This window comes from Ylistrum balloti, unplaced genomic scaffold (assembly GCF_031769215.1).
Source record: "Ylistrum balloti isolate Yb309-2 unplaced genomic scaffold, AGI_CSIRO_Ybal_v1 Utg370460, whole genome shotgun sequence".
Classification (NCBI taxonomy): Eukaryota; Metazoa; Mollusca; class Bivalvia; order Pectinida; family Pectinidae; genus Ylistrum; species Ylistrum balloti.
In genome coordinates, this window is record NW_026782304.1 from 323,560 (window position 1) to 346,591 (window position 23,032).

A 23,032-nucleotide genomic window follows, 5' to 3' on the forward strand; every position below is an offset into this window, starting at 1 on the left:
TAAGCAATGCTATCTGTACTTTAACTTCCTGTCTATAAAAAAAGTTTTGATATATAAAACATTACATCGAGAGTACTCTATCCTTTTTATTTATATTTGCAGTAAACGTTCTATTCTCTTCTTGGCTGGGTTGTTACATTGGGTCAAACTTCAAACACCGAGAGAGTTCCTATACTCCCTGAGTGCACCTCGTGTGTCCCCAGCTATTTCATAACAGATTCCCAGCAGATTGTGGACTATCCAGTAATAACTACCTCCTTGTTTCTTATCATACTTCACGATCCGGAGATGAATCAAGGCTGCGTCACGTCTTCGGATGTCACCAAGTTCGTGGTAACAAAGGAACGACAGGAACACAGCATAGGGGAGAGGGGGAATCAGAAGTGTAGTACCTCGAACGCAACTTCTAAACTCTGGGTGTAGTTGGGGTGGACAGAAGCATAGATCGTTTTGCTTGAACTCAAAGTCTGATACACATATCTCCCGGAATTTATGCAGCAGCGAGTACCCTCTTCCACAACACACCTGGTTGTAGGTCGTCTCCTCCTTTAAATCTAAGGGAAAACCAAAATGAATCTTGACCGAAGTGATCATGTGACCACATATTTCCAGTGCTTTGGGGTAATTCCCAGTGTGGTAATGATATGTTGCTAATGCCAGCAGCCCGGGACTTGTACTTACTCCGGCAAATGGTGTTAGAAATTTCTTGCATTTTCTGAGAAACTTGTACTTTTCTTTATTTGCAATGATAGGCCGATGTTCACCAAATATCGCTATTCCTTCACATGTCAGTCCTGATACTATCGGAACGTAAGACAAGAACTCATCCAGTTCTGATTTTGATGCAGACAAGTGTTCTAATAACACAGGAAGTGCATCCCGTCTGATATTACTTCTGTCTACCTGGTTGAACAGCACTTCGTCACGTTTCCTCTCAAAAACAGCTGGTGAATATAGAACGGATTCCCACTCTCCATTGCGCACCATCTCAATAATCTCTCCTACAGCTGTCAATGAAGTCCTGTTAACTGAAAGACATTCCCATTTCAGATCGTGAAGATCAATAAGAAAGCGAAGGAGTTTTTCTTGATTTTTGCCATTAACTTTGCCAAGGAACATATTGTTACTCTTGATGAAGTAATTTGGACAATATCCTGTTTCCACCCAACCGATCAAAATTTTCAGGCAGAGCATGAAACAATAAAATATGTTTCTGTCTTGCCACAGTGAATGGTGTGTACTTTCAACCGCATGTAATATAATTGTTTTCATAATATATGATGTAAGAATTTCAATATTCCCTAGTAATTCTTTCAAGATTTCAGAAATCTGTTGGAGGAAGCACTTGAGAAGTCCGTACACTAAGAATTGGACATGGCTGAGGGAATAAAGAAGTTTCCTTTCCGCAGTAACAAAAGAAATTCTCCATTGTAAGAATGAGTCACCAGACGTTTTATCTCCTACAGGGACAAGATGACAGCCATCCCGTACTATCTGATCCCTTAATGTTTTATTCGGCCATCCGTGCAAACGAGGCCTAATCACCCATTCGTTAGCTTCTTTCGGCCAGTTAGGACAACGGAGAGACATTACAGTGTCCACATTAACTAAGCCTGGGCTGACTTCATAACTGATACCTGAAGCTGGACCGTTAGTTTCAAAGGTTATCCGAGTCAAATCACTGATGCCATCGATGTGAGTACGACTGTATACTTCACTAGAGACGAAGAATTTATCACCAACTGGAACAATAGACTCCGACAATTTGCTAGAAAAATCCCATCCCTTAACTAGTTCCAAAAATACATAACCAGGTCTACTGTCAGCAGCATCTCTCATCATCAAAACCGGTATATCATCACTCCTTGACACAGCCTGATCTGGACTTAAAACAACTATATTTTTATAAGTGTACATCGTGTCCTGGTCCGAACCTACCACAGCACTCCCATCACTTCTGCTACCCGCATTGAACTTCGTCATTGTAGATGATTTTTCTGCATTCACAATAAGCTCATTCATAACAGCTAGCTTTCTTCTGACGGTTATCATTTCTTGATTCCCAACAATCCGGTCTAACAAGTGATAAAGGACCCATGACTGCTCGTCATGCTCTCCCACATCCGATACCTCTGCCATAGAGTCCTGTAAATATACACGTGTAATTATATATTCAATTCTCGTATACATCTCTGTTATGAAAGCAAATAAGTACTTAAAATATTGTCTTAAGATGCCCTATTCCTTTCATTTCATTTCAGAATATTTATATTTCATTGATAAAAATAATCAATAGACAGCCAACCATAGCCTATATAAGTCTTCTCCCAAGACGACATGGTGGTCAGACATAAACATAATACACAGTACACCATAAACATACATATATACATACATACATTACACACATACAAACCTTACATAACATACATTACACACATACAAACCTTACATAACATAAATTACACACATACAAACCTTACATAACATACATTCCTTTAAGGTTGTGATATTAAATTTCCTTCACATATCTAATGCGCTAGGAATCTCTAGTCACCTAAACTCTGCTATTTTCAACACTTACTTCATTACTCTAGGACTTCATACTTATTAAGCAGAAAAACAATACAAAACTCCTAAATGTCTATTTTATAACCCCTATTTTTAACCCCAGAATTTCCAATGAACCTCCATAAAACATGATGTTTGGAATATCATACTCTATGCAGTATACAGCTAACGAATATTTATCTTCCTGCAAAAGTCAGGCTTGTCAATGAATTGCAGCAGTATGGCCCAAACTGACACTGCTCATTCAACACAATGTTCTATCTATATTCATTTCATACTTCACTACTTCATATACAAGCATTAACCAGATATCAATGCCTAGTAAGCTCATGTATTCAACCACAAGCCGATGCCTGTTGACAACAGCGTGCAAAGTGATCTTTGAGATCATGTATACACTGTTTTGTACGATCATTTCGGACTACATGTAGAAGATATTGTTGGTGAACTTCAATCCCTAAGGTTTGGCGTAATCCAGCATGCCACGATAAAGTAGACATGTTGAAAGTCGATATAAATACAAGAAAGTACAATATAGAGGGATAAGAAACTAGGCCCATAAACGACTTCTCTAGCGTTAAGTATTGTGTTTGTTAACCGAGTCGTAAACCTTGCTTTTCCAGTCAATCGGAAAATTACTCAGCTTTTTAATGCCATTTATTTATAGATGATTTTCTTCATATTTAGGACTGAATGTGGTATACCATACAGGACGGTATTTCAGCTGTTATGAAGTTATATATAACCATCTAAAGCACATAGAAATGATTTGTCACAAATTAACGCAATTAAATTTTTTCCTGTCACTGTTTAATTTGAAAATATTAGTCATGTAATTTTGTAGGAAAATGGTTTACAAATAAAGCAAGGCAGGTTAACTTGAATGTCTTCTTTATAGCAAAACAAAAAAGTACAGGATGTTTCTTATCTCTCTGTATTATATGTACCTGGTTTATACTATCCGATACAGGTGAACAATACAAAGGTAGACATACCTTAAAATAGAATCACAAATAAAATAGTCTCATGTAGTGTACCCGATACACACAGGCCAGGCCTAGTCTGTCGATATGTGTACGTTTACATGACATATATACGATAGTGGAAGCGTATCGTCACCACACACATATACTGTGTAAATATCGAATCTCATGAACGGTAGATGTACCCAGCTGTAAACCGGACATTAGACGTAGTTGCGTATTTTCATAAAATTAGATCTACTTTCATTTTAGCTAAGGTTACTGAGATATAAAGAATCGCTTCAAATACGCACAATAAACGTAAAATGCAAACTTGCAGCGAACTAACAGACTTAAAATAAGACAGTTCAACAGTTTAAGAAATGCCAAAATGTAAATTAATAGTTTCAAATAATACTGCAATTGCGGAAATGCTAAGGGATCTTAAAAAAAGTTCTGAACTGGGAATATGTTGCAAATTATATCATTTTCCAGGTAATCCTCAGCAACCTACTATCATGTACATGTGATATATTGCCAGTTAATAGTTCATTACTGATTTAAAACCCATTGACATTCATACAAATATAAACCAATCCCATCCCATCCTGTTTAGATGAGACAGGAAGAAATCTAAACACATCTTAACAACAAAAGGATAGAGCACCAGTTATTACAACTCCTAATCACGTTTTCCAATATGCTTTACGTAACGTTTATAAATGTAACACAATGATCAATGATACATACAAGATTACTTTACAACAAGCACATAAAATGTACATTATATGGTATGAAACAAAGATAGCCTTGTGATGAAAAGTGTAAACTATTAAGCTACTAATGATAAATGAAAAACAAAGAAAGCAGGACATGGCTTGCTCACATCTAGAAATATACTTACACCTCAGATCTTGTTTTGATTTTTTTTTCTTCTAGATCTATTGATGTGTTCATGAGCTATCTCATGCAGCGGTCAAGGGTGACCTTGACTTATGACCACCGAAATCTAACAAAGTTATATAACTTGGTGATGGCATTGTGATGTGAATGTGAAGAAATTCTATCTATGGCCTGGTGTTAATAAGATATTGTAACTTGTGCATAAAGTAATGATACAGAGATAGACACACAAAGTGGTGTTTAATTATAAACCAATAATGAATTTAAAAAACATAAACATCTGAGCTGATATCCTTGACCTGCGGTCAGATGACTTCTCATTTGATTTCAGACAATCATGTTTTATTATTTTATAAGTAAACTTTTACCACTTAACGTTCAGATGATATATATATATATATATATATGTGTGTGTGTGTGTGTGTGTGTGTGTGTGTGTGTGTGTGTGTGCTGTATATTCAAATTTCTACTTAAAGTCATGGTGGCCTTAGCCTTTGATCTCTGAACAAGAAACACTATTGAGAGCAAGCATTGTAAAGAAGCAACGGAGAAAGTAATTATACAAGTATAACTGAAGTTGTTTCGTAGCAATACTTTTTTTCCATTTATAGTAAGTGACCATGACCGTTGACCTCAGGACCTGAAATTCGTTCTCACCAAAGCACTTTCTTTAAAGAAGCATTTGATAAAGTTTGAGTGCAATTGACTCAATTGATTCAACAGAACTTTAGATAGTGTGCCAAAACAAAAACCTGACAAACTGTTAGACAATCTGATTACTACAATTAATATAGAGATTTACATAGATTGATATAGAAATGACAATGTTAGCATAAATTACATCAGGACAGGACAGGATGGTATACATAACTTTATACAACTCAGTTCCGGTATGTATTCTCCTACTTGAAACAAGGGTTGGTCACATGGACCAGGTTCGAAGAAGATAAAAAACACAAAAGACTGAGGTTTAAACACAGCAACCTCTGAACAGTAATACCTGGTCCCTGACAATCAACCAGTTCCACTACAAATAGTTCTATTATTTGAGGTCACCTGAAACAAAGGGTGGCCTTTTGCAACCCCCTTTTGTCGAGGGACGTCGTGAGTAGTCCGTAGTGCGTTGTAAACCATTTTCGACTTTCGACAATTGTGAATTGTATGGAATAGGTCAAAAAGACTGGAATTTCAAAAATCTTTTTTCAAATCCAGTGTATAGTTACAAGAAGCATTGTGACTCAGATGATCGTTAAGACCCTGGAGCATTTTGTTTATGATGAAGCTATAGTATATCTTATTCATTATAGTAATATCTTATGGTACCTGTTACAAAGTTTATATACAGTTTTGTATTTATTCAAAAGGTACATGTATGATTGACCGCGTGATACGGTTTACTGAAAAATGTAGATGTTTCATTATTCGCCATAAATTGGATATATATAGTCAATAAAACATTTACACTAACATTAATATATAGTTTATATACAGTTTTGTAAATATTTTCAAAAGGTACTTTATTAAACCATTTGTTAAAAATATAGAAAACATATTTGAAATTCAATTTTATATATATAGTCAATAAAACATTTACACTAACATTAATATATCACATCATAACGTATGTGTAAATATTTTCATTACTTTATTAAACCATTTGTTAAAAATATAGAAAACATATTTGAAATTCAATTTTAATAAAATAATCAAAAAGGAAGAAGTATGTCGTTGACCTAGGAGCTGTACGATTACATTATTTTGAAACTACATATGTAAGCGAGTTATATATTCCAGAACAATTCTTACTTTCTACCTTAGTTACATCAAGTCTTGTGTAGATGTATAACATTTTAGAAATTGATCGAATAATTGATGAACTTCGTTTCTTGAAGGAAAAGTACCAAATTTCCTTGTTAGAAGTCATATAACTATTTGTCAAAATCCTGAAGGTCGTCAGTTGATAGCGTTATATCGGGATAACCACATTCATAAACAAACAGTACAATGCTTAGAATTCAAAACCAATAACCAAATGGATCTTTCAGAATTGTTTGGATTTCTATAAATTTAATGTTGTGTTTGATGTATGTCTTGTTACGGCCGATGATTAACTGGAGTAAGTCATTTTCGAAGCGTTGCGTGTAATATGTGAAAGCAGATGTAGCATGGTGACGCTAAATTATTTTTTCAATCTAAAATTTTAATTAGTGACCGTAAGTTACTTTTCCGGTCATTATTAAAATCAACATGGATACGAAAGCATCAACAAATAACTTTTTGGAAGACAATTTTTGTAGGCCCTTCTTCGATTGTATCCAAATCTGATTATCAGATACTATAGACCAATGAAAACCGGCATCCACACACAAGAAATTTGCGAAAGGGATCCCTCCATTTCTTCAACATCAAGAAGCCTTTTTGGTCAAAATAATAGATGAAGTAAAAATCGCGATCTTTATTTTTCATTTTGTTTTTGTTGTTTTTATTACTGGTGCTTTAATGAAAGTGAGTCTGAAGAGCTGCGGATAGTGGGAAACTCTATATATGACGGAGAATTATCTCTACAGCTCTTCCTTAGAAAGAGTAAATAGAGAAATTTAAAGGTGGAGGAAGACGGGCCTACAAGATCGTAGCGATAGTTCGTTTAAGCAAATACGGTACAGCATTAATTTCATTTTCACAAAGCAAATTATTAGTCAAATTGTCCTTATTTCTTTCTAGCTTTTGTGGCCATTCATTCAAACAAATTTTAAGGAAAGGCGTCGAACACAACACTTACAGAGGGGATGATGGATTTTTAAAAATGTGCGTACCCTCAAACACGAGCTTGCTGTTTGAAAGTGATTTGTTATAATTACTCTTTAGGTTTTTGCGAGTTTAATAAACGTTCTATCCTCTTCTTTGTTTGATTCTTATATTGGGTTATACACAGAACACCTAGAGAGTCTCTATATGATCTGAGTGCCCTCTGTTTATCCTCAATCATTTCGTAACAGATCCCTAACAGGTTGTGGACTATCCAGTGTCTATCACCTCCTTGTTCCTCGTCGTACTTAACGGCCCGGAGGTGAACTAATGCTTCATCACGTCTCCTTGTCTCGCCTAGTTCATGGTAACACTGGAAAGATAAAAACACAGCGTAAGGGAGAGGAGGGATCGAAAGTGTAACACTTCTGAGTGTTAACTCCGGTTGTATACGAGACGGACAAAAATATGGAGCATTCAATGAAAAATGTATGTCTGATAACCATGCTTCCCGAAATTTATTCAGCAGCGTGTATCCTCGTCCACAATGCAGATCTTCGTACTTTTTGTCCTGTTTCTCCGAGTGACAATCGAGATAAAGTTTGTCCGATGTGATCACGTGTTTGCACATTGCCAGTGTTTTTAGGTTATTTCCAGTCAGGTAATAATAAGTTGCAAGTGTCAGCAATCCAGAACTTGTACATGCTGTTGCAAAAGGTTTCAGAAGTGTTTTGCATCTCCTGAGATATTTGTACTTATTTTTATTTCCAGTTGCAGAAAAGTATTCACCGAATATTTCCTGACCTTTATTTGATAATCCTACTGCTGTTGTAACGTAAGCAAAGAAATCATCCAATTCTGACTTCGACCCAGACAGGAGATTCAGTGACGCAGGCAGTGCCTTTGTTCCGCAGTCAAGTACACAGCATTCACGGAATACGTGTAAATCATGCTTTCTTTCCAATGTTGTTGGTGGAAACAGTGCTGATTCCCATGGCAGATTTCCTGAGTCGTGCATTATCTGCCCTATAGTTGGCAATGTGATTGTTTTAACTGAAAGACATTCCCATTTCTTCTCTTGAATATCAATGAGAAAACGAAGAAGTTTTTGTTGATTTTCGACATTAAGTTTGCCATGGAACATATTGTTACTCTGAATGAAATAATTAGGACAATATCCTGTCTCCACCCAACCGATCAACATTTTCATGCAAAGCATGAAACAGTAAAATAGGTTTTTCTCTTGCCACAATGAATGATGTGTATTTTCTACTGCATGGAATACGGCTGTTTTTAGTATATATGATGTAAGGATATCTGTATCTCCTTGTAATTGTTTCAATATTCCCGATATCTGTTTGATAAAATACTTGAGAAGTCCGTACACTAAAAATTGGACATGACTAAGAGAATAAATGAGATGCCTCTCCGCAGTAACAAATGAAATCCTCCATTGTAAGAATGAGTCATCAGACGTTTTATCTCCTACAGGAACGAGTTGGCAGCCACCCTGTACTATCTGATCTCTCAAAGCTTTATCCGGCCACTCATGTAAGCGAGGTCTACTCACCCACTCATTAGCTTCTTTAGGCCAGTAAGGACAGTGGAGAGAACTTGCGGTATCCATACTAATTGATTCTTTATTGTCTTTATAAGTTAAAGCTGAAGCTGGACCATTAGTTTCAAAGGCTATTTGCAGAAAATTACTGTACATGTCTCTGTCTATACGTTGATATACCTCACTTGAAACGAAGAGTTGATCCAAAACTGGAACAACGGAAGCCATCAAATGTGAAGGACATTTCCCTCCCCGATGAAGAAATTGCAAGGTCACGTAGCCAGGTCGGCTGTCAGCAGTATCTCTCATCAATAAAACTGACGTATCTGCACTGCTTTGTGGAAGACCAGTGTCCTGATTAGGACATATAACAGTTACGTTTTTATAAATGAACATGAAGTCTTTGTCCGAACCTACAATTGCACTTCCCTCGCTCCTGCTTCCTGTGTTAAACCGTTTAACAGGTAATGTTTTATCTGCGTTGGCGATAAGCTCTCCCATAATTGTCATTCTTCTTTTGACTACCACCATTTCCTGGCTCCCTATAATCCGGTTTAATAAATTATAAAGGAGCCATGACTTTTTATTATTTTCATCCTGGTCTGACATCTTTGTTATAGATAACGAATCCTGTAAATATACAGTGATCAAATTTAATTTTCGTAGAAATTCCTACGCCAAGGCTTCAGAGTATAAAATCTTATATTAAACTTAAATCAAAATAGCCAACAACAATTCATTTATCGTCAAAGAGATTATCTAATATTTCACCATTTTGAACGGTTTACTTCGAACTGGAATTAAAATGCGATGTCTTCGACAAATGATATAAACGCGTTTTATACAAAAAAAATAAAATGAAAATAAAAAATATACACCAACTAGAAAAAGTATATGTGACGATAAAAGGACTTTACTGCCGCCTGGATCAGAGATGGTTATGCAATCGACAGGACATTATGTGATAATGATGTGCAATCCCATAAACGTCGATTCGGCTAGCTTTGTTACAAGATGAGTGAGAGTCTTTGGACCCCATCTGCCTTGTTAGGGACCAAAGTTTTCTTACCGACTTTAAAAAGTGAATTCACAACAGAATCCAAATTTATGATTTTGCATCATATTCACGTGGTATTATGAGGTTTTTCAATGGTTTTATTTCATTTAAATGACACAAATATGGATATTTCTAGCATATACAAAACATCAAGAATAATAGCTACAGCTTGTCCATATAATCTTATCCCTCATTTACTCGACTCATTCCTTTTTCAATAATTAGAAATAATAAATAAGATTTGATACTTACGCATTAGAAAACACAAAAAAAAATTGTTTTCTGGAGGAACTTCTTACGTCGAAATCTGTCTATTCGGCGCTCGTATACATCCAGTGACGACACGTATCCTGTTTCCTGCCATTAACTTAATGCAATGTGATCATAGTCCTTTCAGACTCAATGTAGTAGACATTATTGGTTAACTTATGTCCCCGAGGTTTGCTGTAACCTGCATGTCATGCCAGAGCAGCCATGTTGAACACAGGGGTCTACTGGCCAGGTACATGTAACAATACACAGGTAGACATAATTGAGGATGTAATCAATACGGGTAAAAGCCTCGGACATCTTATATACTGTACTTTATCCTAACCTAGTCTGTCCACGTACATCAAAAATATGTATGTTTACATAACATAGCTGGTTATTGATATGTGAAGGTCCATGCATCTCCAGGATACTGCTTGGTACATGCGCAGCAAAATTTCTATACACACCACTACACACTGCTCCCGTCACTCGTAGCTTGCACTCCGAGTAGACGCTAAGCACCGTCTCCCCGAGATTTAGTGTACGTGCATAGCTACTTTGGTAATGACTGTATAACTCCTTTAATTAACGTAGTATTACGTACAGTTTTAGCTACATATATCAGTCCATTTGGCTAGTTGCACCGATATTCAATCTGTATTAAGTACAAGAAACCTTAGAAAAATTGTCGTTTCTCACAACTACTTACACAATGTATACGATATGTATACCTAATATAAATATAACAACCCATCCATGAACAGGTAGATATAACAACCCATCCATGAACAGGTAGATATCACAACCCATCCATGAACAGGTAGATATAACAACCCATCCATGAACAGGTAGATATAACTGATATTACAAACCATCCATGAACAAGTAGATATAACAACCCATCCATGAACAGGTAAATATAACTGATATAACAACCCATCAATGAACAGGTAGATATAACAACCCATCCATGAACAGCTAGATATAACTGATATAACAACCCATCCATGAACAGGTAGATATAACTGATATAACAACCCATCCATGAACAAGTAGATATAACAACCCATCCATGAACAGGTAGATATAACTGATATAACAACCCATCCATGAACAGGTAGATATAACTGATATTACAACCCATCCATGAACAGGTAGATATAACTGATATAACAACTCATCCATGAACAGGTAGATATAACTGAACATATATAACAACCCATCATGAACATGATACACAAGATATGAACAGGTAGATATAACAACCCATCCATGAACAGGTAGATATCACAACCCATCCATGAACAGGTAGATATAACTGATATAACAACCCATCCATGAACAAGTAGATATAACTGATATAACAACCCATCCATGAATAGGTAGATATAACAACCCATCCATGAACAGGTAGATATAACTGATATATAACAACCCATCCATGAACAGGTAGATATATCCATGATAGGTATAACAACCCATCCATGAACAGGTAGATATAACTGAGATATTACAACCCATATATGAACAGCTAGATATAACTGATATAACAACCCATCCATGAACAGGTAGATATAACAACCCATCCATGAACAGGTAGATATTACAACCCATACATGAACAGGTAGATATAACTGATATAACAACCCATCCATGAACAGCTAGATATTACTGATATAACAACCCATCCATGAACAGGTAGATATAATTGATATAACAACCCATCCATGAACAGGTAGATATAACTGATATAACAACCCATCCATGAACAGCTAGATATAACTGATATATAACAACCCATCCATGAACAGGTAGATATAACTGATATATAACAACCCATCCATGAACAGGTAGATATTACAATCCATCCATGAACAGGTAGATATAACAACCCATCCATGAACAGGTAGATATTACAACCCATCCATGAACAGGTAGATATAACTGATATATAACAACCCATCCATGAACAGGTAGATATAACTGATATAACAACCCATCCATGAACAGGTAGATATTACAATCCATCCATGAACAGGTAGATATAACAACCCATCCATGAACAAGTAGATATAACTGATATAACAACCCATCCATGAACAGGTAGATATAACTGATATTACAACCCATCCATGAACAGGTAGATATAACTGATATATAACAACCCATCCATGAACAGGTAGATATAACTGATATTACAACCCATCCATGAACAGGTAGATATAACTGATATATAACAACCCATCCATGATATATAACAACCCATCCATGAACATGATATAACTGATATATAACAACCCATCCATGAACAGGTAGATATAACTGATATTACAACCCATCCATGAACAGGTAGATATAACTGATATATAACAACCCATCCATGAACAGGTAGATATAACTGATATATAACAACCCATCCATGAACAGGTAGATATAACTGATATATAACAACCCATCCATGAACAGGTAGATATAACTGATATATAACAACCCATCCATGAACAGGTAGATATAACTGATATATAACAACCCATCAATGAACAGGTAGATATAGATATATAACAACCCATCCATGAACATATATAACAACCCATCCATGAACAGGTAGATATAACTGATATATAACAACCCATCCATGAACAGGTAGATATAACTGATATATAACAACCCATCCATGAACAGGTAGATATAACTGATATTACAACCCATCAATGAACAGGTAGATATAATTGATATAACAACCCATCCATGAACAGGTAGATATAACTGATATATAACAACCCATCCATGAACAGGTAGATATAACTGATATATAACAACCCATCCATGAACAGGTAGATATAACTGATATATAACAACCCATCCATGAACAGGTAGATATAACTGATATATAACAACCCATCCATGAACAGGTAGATATAACAACCCATCCATGAACAGGTAGATATAACTGATATATAACAACCCATCCATGAACAGGTAGATATCACAACCCATACATGATCAGGTAGATATAACAACCCATCCATGAACAGGTAGATATAACTGATATAACAACCCATATAACAATATAACAACCCATCCATGAACAGGTAGATATAACAACCCATCCATGAACAGGTAGATATTACAACCCATACATGAACAGCTAGATATAACTGATATAACAACCCATCAATGAACAGGTAGATATTACAACCCATCCATGAACAAGTAGATATAACTGCTATAACAACCCATCCATGAACAGGTAGATATACCTGGCATAACAACCCATCCATGAACAGGTAGATATAACTGATATATAACAACCAATCCATGAACAGGTAGATATTACAACCCATTCATGAACAGGTACATATAACTGATATAACAACCCATCCATGAACAGGTAGATATCACAACCCATCCATGAACAGGTAGATATCACAACCCATCCATGAACAGGTAGATATAACTGATATAACAACCCATCCATGAACAGGTAGATATTACAACCCATCCATGAACAAGTAGATATAACTGCTATAACAACCCATTCATGAACAAGTAGATATAACAACCCATCCATGAACAAGTAGATATAACTGCTATAACAACCCATTCATGAACAGGTAGATATAACTCATATAACAACCCATCCATGAATAGGTAGATATAACAACCCATCCATGAACAAGTAGATATAACTGATATAACAACCCATCCATGAACAGGTAGATATCACAACCCATCCATGATCAGGTAGATATAACAACCCATCCATGAACAGGTAGATATAACAACCCATCCATGAATGGAGAAAGCCTGGTCGGACTATTCTTAAACATTCGGATCAAGAAAATATTTTTTATATTTCAGGCGATAATACATCCGACTCGCGGATTGCTCACAACATAATCCAGTTAATATTTTTAAGCATACTTACTTGTCATGTGTTCAATGGAACTCTTTTATAACAGAATTCCTTAACACAGATATGATCCTGACAGGAATCTAGGGTATAGTTTTGGGATTTGGCGGGTGTGGAAGACAATGGAACATTCTGTGCAGATACCGCGAAATATAAACCTGAATTTCTCGTAGCATTGCAAAGGTACCCCTCACGGCATAATGATGGAAAGTATGACGATACCTAGCAATGCATGCCGGGTATCAATGTTTATCAACGATTTATTCAAAGAAGACGGAATAATATTGCGGCAAATACAGTATTCTAAAATGGTTGTGTGACCAGTTTGCACAGAAGCTGTAGTTAAATATATAAGGATAATATGGCTGACCTTCGTCTTTCCTCCAACTCACCAACCGATTCGATAAACTGAGTTTGTCCTGTGTCAAACACGTGTCTACTCCATCGATCACGTGAGTTAAAGTGTCAAAACCAAATGATTGTAGCATTGGTGGGGCAGTTTTGTTGCATTGTCGCCACTACCAATAACAACAAAGCGAGATGGTCAAAATAAATCATAACATCAAATTCTTCACTGGAATGATGACTGTGTTGTTAAAAATACAACAGTCACGTTTTTTAAAGAAATGATTTTAATTTTTTGTTGTTTACTGGTGTGTAAACTGCATTTTTTTTACAGATATTTTCAATGACGCGCGTTAGTTTACATACCAATAAACAACAAAAAATTAAAATTATTTTACCATTAAACTTACACTTATTCAACATATTTAATTTAATAAAGGTTTGTTAAATGTTAGAACTTTGAAGAAAAAAAATCACTGCGCATTGACATTAATTGCGTAAGAGTGTTACAGTGATGCGGCTACTGAAGGCCAATGTATTCATACGCGTAAGGTTTACCGAAGTGTAAACGTCGATTTCGTTGGTAGGTCTATGTAGAAGATACACACCGGAAATGTAAATATAAGGATGTAAACGGTATACAATATATATCGACGATGTAAAGTAAACCATTCTGATGAAATGACATCCCACCCCATTCCTGGTATAATAAAACACAGGTAGGGATATTTAGCATGGGCCTGTGGGCTTCTTCAGCATTTCATTATTTTCTAGCTTACTAGAATACTGCCAAAATGTTGAAAACAGTGTCGAAGGCAAAAAAAGAGGGACGGTCGGGAAATCCGAAACACACACACACACATATATATATATTGTTTGCCTTAGAATTGTGATTTTTCATGTCATCTCAATCACTGATTGAATAGTCAATAGTAAAACGGAAAAAATCCGTTAATGAGTGGCTAGAGTGGTTGAACTGTGTATAAGAAACATTAAATTCGAAGGGAGGTCATTCACACCTGATTACATATCTAGAATGCAAATTAAAACTTCCAAAGTTGTTCAAACTCTTTTAACAACGCTAGTGGTACTCTTGATTAAAATAAGTCCTTTAAAAGAGCACGCAAAGTGAAAGTCTAACTTCCAGATGGCAGTGCCTCCATGAGGTGCTCTTTTCCACTGAACCTATTGCTGTTTATAGTAAATATCTCCTCCACTTTAGATCTCTCCATATTACATATAAATGGTTCTCTCAAGTGCCTCCTTGGGTGAAGATCTGAAGTACATGGTATGAAGCTCCTTACCTGTTTCTCAGGAAGCTGAGAAAGGACTCATCTGTCCTTCACAAAACAGTTCACTTGCACTGCTCTGGATGGCATATGCCTCCTGTATGTTGTTCAGAGAGGAAATTACCAGCTGCTGTAAGGAAACAGTGCCTCAAAATCACCCTTGCTTTTGAAAGGCGATTTGTTATTTACTATTCCCATTGCATTTCAATTTCTTTCTGCATTCAGAACCACTCGATGATAATAATATGGCGTTTAAAATGCAATGAAACTTCATCTCAACACAACACTTAAAACACATTTTCATTTTCTGTCTGTATTTTATTGCAAGTTTCTTTTAAAACTTATTCTGTATTTTTTTTCAATCTTTTCAGGAAAATGGTAAAAATATATATCATACAAAGTACAAAGACAAACAGATGACGTAACGGCAGAATATGGTTAACCTGAATGTTTCATCCCGATACTTACAAAGTTTGGAATGGTAAAACCAAGTGTCACAATGACAAGTCATGAATGAAAGATCATGATAAATGGTGATTATATAGGTAGATCTACTGTAAATGAAGGATCTAAAACTGATCTTTTAATTGTTTCAATTACTATCAAATATCTAAAATGAAAATTCGTATAAAATGAGAATTTGAAAAAAAAATTAAAAAGAAAAGAATTCGCTGTTATTCTTTCACAACTTTGTGGTGATTAACACTGCCTTTAAGGAAATGAGCATGATTACAATGTCATCAAATAACAGTCATAGAATTAAATATAACAGGTTACACATGATCTCAACTGTACATCACAAGCTTTTTCCAACAGCTTCAGACAGTTAAAGTTTTGATGTTCTATCAAAGTAGCTTTGTGTGAGGTTTCTCACTCTGATACTCATTTCATAAATCAAAATCTGATAGAGCAGAAATATTAATCTGAAAATTATCTCAAATATTTGACAACAGCACATTATGCCATTGAGTGTTAAACCAGTTTAAAATGAAATGAAAAAATGATGCTGCCAATTCCAATTTCATTTGTACTCTTTTTAATAATAATTTTTTTGTGAAAAATCAAGCTAATTGCTACTGAAGCATTACCAACCATGTATTGGAAACATTTCAAAAATTTATATTGTTCATGTAATTTGTAAGCAAACAGTAAGCACTTCTTTTTTTCTGAAAAAGATGCGTTTCGAATTCAAATCCATTAATTTTTTTTTATTTGTATCTTTGTTTAAAACTCTAAAATATCCTTTTCCTACTGTTGGTGTCATCAATTTATCGCACTTCTACTGCTATTACAAACAGCTATAAATGGATAGGGAGTACATTATCAAATCATTCTTCAGCTTCTTTACACAAATGAAAATGAAATGATGAGAAAAACAATGATTTTACACAAATTATAACATAAAATGTTCCTTTTTATAACAGCCATAAGGAGCTAGACATCATCTACTTCTTCCAATGCTTCAATTTTCACACTAATGCATCAAGTGAATATTTCAATTCTTGGATTTGTAAGAAGAGATTTGTGACTAGAGTCAACAATAAAACAATTTGATTGGTCACAGCAGTGTGTACAGCAGGAAAGCTACAAGTGAAAATCTACTGCTTTACCTACGCAGACAGATAACTATAACCCCATCAGCCAAACTTGAGGTACAAATTAATACCCGTTAGTAAAGAATTTGTGTATTCCTATAACACTACCCAGATTTCCTTTAATCTAAATATCTACACACACCAAATGTTAAGATAACCAACACCTTCTACTTAAAATTCTGTACTTCATCCCATTTTGGTCCCAAACAGTTTTCTAATGTCATATATCCTGTCCTGTTTTCTATATATAAGTGTTCTGGAAGTTCCTTCACAGATAATTGTTCTGTCTTATTCTTTCCTTTATTTAAAATGAGAATCAGATACCAAATCTGGCTTTTCATCTGAAACCAAACTTGTTCATTATACGTACTTAAAAAGGCTTGGTAGTGACAGTTCTTACCTAATGATATAAAATTCAAATATAACACTTCCATGTAAACTTCTGTGAGATTGTAGTCCAACACTAGGTCCAACATTCCTACCAAACGAAAATGTTTTACAATTTCTTTTTAGCTGTGATATACATACATTGACATAAGACCAGCTTCCAGCCATATATCTAATAGAAAGTGAATGAATAGCAAATCTATCGCACTTTATTGTTCAATCCCTCAATTAATCCCTATTTAAAAACCTTAAAAACTTTTACAAAATAATTTCATCCACATCTTGATGACAACACAAAGCACATGGTTCCCTGTCGTGACACACAGTCAATTGAATATTTAACAAACATTTTACAAAGATTTACAAAATCCTGATAACATTGACTAACAATTTCATGACATGGCACACAAAAATTAAAAAAAAATCTACAGGAAGAAAATTTAAGGATTTATCAAATGATGTTTGACCGGTATACTGTTTATGTAACTATTGTGGTAGGATAAATTTGACAAAAGTAGCTCAACCTAATACTTCTCAGTAAAATTATTCATACTATGCATAAAAATATCAACAATATTTGGTTAAAAACACTACATACTTAGGATAATAGAGGGCATGGTTAGCATGTGTGTAATGTACATAAATTTGTCACAACATCGTAATATACAATGCTTAATCTCTCTCCATGGCACTTAGACACTTTCAGTACTTGTAGTCAGAGGAGAAAATGCTGCCTATTGCATTCATTCTGTACAGTTTAGGTGGGCAGGGATATTAACGACAGAACACTGTCCAGTCTTCCAACACTTCAAGCATCCTTAGCTGCAGTGGGGGTCGCACCACCAGGTCTTAGACGTTGGATTTGGGCAATAACTCCATCGCACCAAGCTGCAAGATTGTTCCAAACTGCTTCAAAACTGGAATCACACAAAATGTAAAAAGTTTTCAGACTGTAATGACAGATATAAAACTAGTTCATGTTTTGAAGTTGTATTATCAGCAGGACCTAAATCAACCACTTTTATTTTCAAATCTAAACACACACTGATTACCGTCTTGTTCAATTCAGTTATTTATACATCTTGAATAAAATCTGAAGTATTGGAGTGGGTTATATATTTTACTGGAATAACCCTTAGCTCTGAACAAAACCTGGAGTCCTTTGGTGGGTTAGATGGAATAGTCTTTACCCCTTAACAAACATGGAGTCCTGGAGAGGATTAAACATTTAACTAGAAACGCTTTTAACTCTAAACAAAACTTGGGAGTCCTAGGGTGGGTTAGATTGAATAGCCCTTACCCCTAAGCGAACATGGAGTCCTGGAGAGGGAATGTTTAACTAGAAAAGCTTTTAGCTCTAAGCAAAACTTGGAATCCTGGGTATGGTTAAATGGAACAGCTCTTGCGAACATTAAGAAAATGTTGAATCATAAAGTTTTTCCTGGATTATTTCTTGTCTCTGCATTATTGGTGTTCCATACTATATAATCAGTTTCCACTTACAGAAAACAAGAAGTGAATACCCACAATCATTCATTAATGATTATATAATACATTGCAAAATAGATAATTGTTCCTTGCATTAAAATATTGCCAATTTATAAATCAATGGTTTTAAGAGGCTTGGAATCTTGCTATATATCTTTTTCCCAAACATTGTTCTTTCAAGTCTCTGGTTTGTAAATTATGTCTCCGTGAACAACCTTATATGAAGAATTACACTTGATTTGTATGTTTCTGAGATTCTGACTAATTCTTCTTCAATATAAATTACTTGTCTTTTCAATCATAATTCTACCAATAACAAACACCTAAACACAACCTCTAAATACAGAAACCTATTAAAACAATTTTGTCTTGTTTCTGCTGCAGCAAAGACCGAAATAATCACAACTGGTTTGGATCTCATAACATTCACAAAGTTTTCCAAGAACATTTTGAAAGAGTCAGCAACATTTTCCAAATTTACATAAGGTAGAAAAACATCAAGCAGCCACTGCAATTCCTAAAACCACAAGCTTACAATTGCTTTAATTTAAGGACTATTCACCAAGTTTCATCAACATTATAAAGGGACATCACGGTAAGAAAAATCATTATTTTTATTGACTGTATGCATTTAATACACTTTCAGTATCATTTCTATGCTATCCTGATAAACAAAGTTGATTTCCGATGTCCGATGCACAAAGTTACATGTACAGATTGTTGATCTATGGCGAGAGATTTTGATTTCTGAATCACTGATCAAAATCTTACATGCATATTTCAGCAAAGCCCAAATAACACTGTTCCAAAGGTCATATGCTTGATATATATGCAAAAACAGAATTTGTTTTAACTGAATACTTACTCAACATATTTTTCCAGCAGAAAACACAGTGTTATGATGGTTATACAGGAGAAAATGATCATAACAGGTACATCAGATGTGTTCAGGCGGAGGAACTCAGGGAGCTGTGGCTGCCATGCAGGTTTTAGTGATTTCCTGTCACTTGTTGACTTTGTCTGTGAGGTCTTTGTTGTCCAGGTTTCTTTCACTACTGTTGTTTTGATATCCTCATCAACGTTGTTCAATGGCTTCACTTCTTCCACTGTTTTCTGTCATTGATGTAACAAATGCAAATGTCAACCTTTGTTATGATTAACAAGATTACTGCAGCTTAACTTTTAAGAGGGAAACCTTTATTTGATCTGTATAAACATATTGAAGATAAATCAGAACAAAATTGTTTGTAATAACACTAATATTATTAAAGAATTGATCAGTGATTTTTCTTTTTAAAGACAATCTTCGTTTATATTTCTTTTAAGGGCTTTCAAGAGCCCATGACAGAGATGCAGAGTTTGCCAAAATATCTTGGGTATTTTTTGTAATTCATGTCCACTTCCTTCTGGCTCAACAATCAACAGCTACAAGTCTTCCATATCAGACTCCTTCCATTTTCAAAGCTCTATCAATTAGCTTACAAACTAGTGTGTTGAAAATTGGTTTAGAAAAGGTATCACTATTTGAAGTAGCAGAGATTTTGCTACCAGGTCGTGTATCATAGGACCATTCATTTTCTACATTTAAATAAGCATTTCGGTAATCAGCAAATTTTATTTCAAACTTTTTTTTAGTTTACATTGGTTGGGACATGTTTGATATTAGGCCTATTTTTTCACCCATGATAAGAGTTTTTCTGAAAACAAGTTTGCTGCATTAAAGTATTAAAACATTCTATTCTTAGAGTATATCATTTAAAAAAATCAGTTAGAACTACAAGAATCCGGTAAACTGACTGATCCATTTGATTCATCCCCTATCAGTTATAAAGAAAACATACCGTAGTTTTAGTTGTGGTTTCCTGTACAACACCTGCGTCTACAGTGGACCTCCTTGACTGCCGCACACTCACTGTTTTTTCCTTAGCAGGAGTAGCAACTTTTTTCCTTGAAGGAGACTTTCTACTCTTTGATGATGCTCTTCCTCTTGATCTTGACCTGGACCTCGAACGTGAAGAGGATCGAGACCTAGAAGCTCTCTTTGTTGTTTTTTTAGCAGGGGTCTAAAAATAATTTGGAAATATTTAATGACATCATACTGATAAAAAATTATGTGAAATAACTAAATTATTTAAATATTACATCATAAAAGTCAATAAAAGATATCTTTACTTATTTTGCAAAAGTTTATGCTGAATGTAAATAACATTTTGCTAACAAAAAAACACACTTACCAAACTTGATTTTACAAAATCTTTGATAAGATTGGCACAATTTGTTAATTTGCCTTCTTGTTCCCAAGAGTCTTCCTGTGGTCCAAACCCTCCCCATCGTACCAGATATTCTGTTATTCCTCGTCTGCGCCTCTGCTGTAGGATTTTCACAACCTTTAAAACAAAAGCACATAGCATCAATTCTAATATGCAGGTCAGCTTAGCAGTATATTCAATGTTCTTATTATAACCATCATGCATAAAATTAAAGAATTTGTGCATTTAAAAGTTTCAAACTTTGTATCTTTTTCTATTTTCAATAACTAATTAATGTCAAAGTATCTTATCATTAATATCAACATTAAAAAGCTAATATATATTAACCAGTATGTATAACACTGAATCCAGTTTGCAATTAAGTTTTAAAACTACATGTATATTAAGAAAACTACATAAAAGGAAAAGATTTCATTTTATCAATTTATCCTACTCAAAAATTTTGAAGGCTCATTTATATTTAAAAAGCTTCTCCTTGTTGCATTTAAATTGTTTTCAAACAGATCCATATCAAAGTTTATATACATGTACACATGATTTAAAAAAACTTCTGTCATATTTGGCAAAACAATTTCACTGCACACTATTAAATATTAGCAAACATACAACAACATTTATGGTTTAACAGAATTTATTTAGAGTTTATGGCATGTATACCACAGTGTGGCAGTTACTCCTGTAGATTTTTCTACGTGAACCCAGAACACCATTTCCAAAATTTTGATGAGACCCATAACTAAGAGATGTAGTGGATCCTCAATATTCGAGTCTTTTGAGAGTGGCATATATGTAGAAAATCAAGAGTCAATGACAAAAATATCTGAGTTCCAAAATTAATTGTTGGGTTGACTAACTGGTTACGTTGTGAAGAGTGCCAACGCCAAGGGAGCTAATATATATCTCGTGAAAGGTCTCTTGAACAAATGGTACGATAATGAAACAGGTAAATTTATTGTAGTAACTCGTGTTAATTTTTTCAACAAATACGTAATTTTCTTCTTAACGAAAACATTTCTTTTCAACACATGTGACTTTCATGCTCGCAAAAATAAATCTAACTAGATAGTCTATCCCCCCCCCCCCCCAAAAAAAAAACTCGCAATGTTTTGAAAGGTGGTCTCCCTTGTTAACGATCTTGAATTTTTGCAAAATTCAACTCTTTTGTACAGAATAACTGCATTCCTGAACTTTTGTCCCTTAACTTCATACAAACAGTTTGAAAGAAAACAAATAAGGAATAGATAATAATTAAGTTGATGAGTTACATCATGCAAATACTAATCCAAATTATTACAAAGTGACAACCGCCGGTTGCATGGCGGTTCAATGTTTCAAATGTTCTGCGTCTAATTTCTTTATGAATCAAGCAGTAATAGTAAAACGACTTCATCGATTAACCAAATTAAACTATTCTTTTTTTAAGTTAAACATCTGTAACATCGGTTTGTGCTCATCAGTAACGCTAAATAGCACCTGCAATCATACCTCATATTCTGACCCTGATTCGGTATCCGAAGCCATTTTGAATAAAAGCACGCTCCCATGGTGCAACGCGGAAAAATAACCACATTGTCGTAAATAGATAGTATATACATACCTGCATATTTTTTACACACAATATGTTAAAACAACTTTAAAGTATTCGCAAAGAATGTTAGGTAATGAAAGGCCAAATCTATATGAAATTACCGAAATAT

At 34.8% G+C, this 23,032-nt stretch overlaps 3 protein-coding genes across 3 annotated transcripts; all 3 read right to left on the reverse strand.

The window, feature by feature from the left end:
* Positions 1-150: 150 nt before the first annotated feature.
* Positions 151-2,052, reverse strand: LOC132555196 (uncharacterized). The gene has a single exon (XM_060219549.1). The coding sequence runs from the start codon at positions 2,050-2,052 to the stop codon at positions 151-153; it is 1,902 nt and encodes a 633-aa protein (XP_060075532.1).
* Positions 2,053-7,173: 5,121 nt separating this feature from the next.
* On the reverse strand, positions 7,174-9,348 carry LOC132555197 (uncharacterized). Its single transcript, XM_060219550.1, has one exon. The coding sequence runs from the start codon at positions 9,346-9,348 to the stop codon at positions 7,291-7,293; it is 2,058 nt and encodes a 685-aa protein (XP_060075533.1). The 3' UTR covers positions 7,174-7,290.
* Positions 9,349-15,901: 6,553 nt separating this feature from the next.
* On the reverse strand, positions 15,902-22,865 carry LOC132555201 (testis-specific chromodomain protein Y 2-like). The gene is made up of 5 exons (XM_060219554.1): positions 22,821-22,865; positions 21,300-21,452; positions 20,907-21,128; positions 19,931-20,178; positions 15,902-18,494 (listed from the first exon to the last, which is right to left on the reverse strand). The coding sequence occupies exons 1-5, from the start codon at positions 22,854-22,856 to the stop codon at positions 18,386-18,388; spliced, it is 768 nt and encodes a 255-aa protein (XP_060075537.1). The 5' UTR covers positions 22,857-22,865; the 3' UTR covers positions 15,902-18,385.
* Between the last annotated feature and the right edge of the window lie 167 nt (positions 22,866-23,032).

Coding starts and splice junctions, on each gene's coding strand:
- LOC132555197 (XM_060219550.1), bottom strand. CDS start 9,348: ATGTCAGACCAGGATGAAAATAATAAAAAGTCATGGCTCCTTTATAAT.
- LOC132555196 (XM_060219549.1), bottom strand. CDS start 2,052: ATGATAACCGTCAGAAGAAAGCTAGCTGTTATGAATGAGCTTATTGTG.
- LOC132555201 (XM_060219554.1), bottom strand. CDS start 22,856: ATGGCTTCGGATACCGAATCAGGGTCAGAATATGAG. Junction 21,129..21,299: donor ATTTTGTAAAATCAAGTTTG/GTAAGTGTGTTT, acceptor AATTATTTTTAG/ACCCCTGCTAAAAAAACAAC. Junction 20,179..20,906: donor AAACCACAACTAAAACTACG/GTATGTTTTCTT, acceptor CATCAATGACAG/AAAACAGTGGAAGAAGTGAA.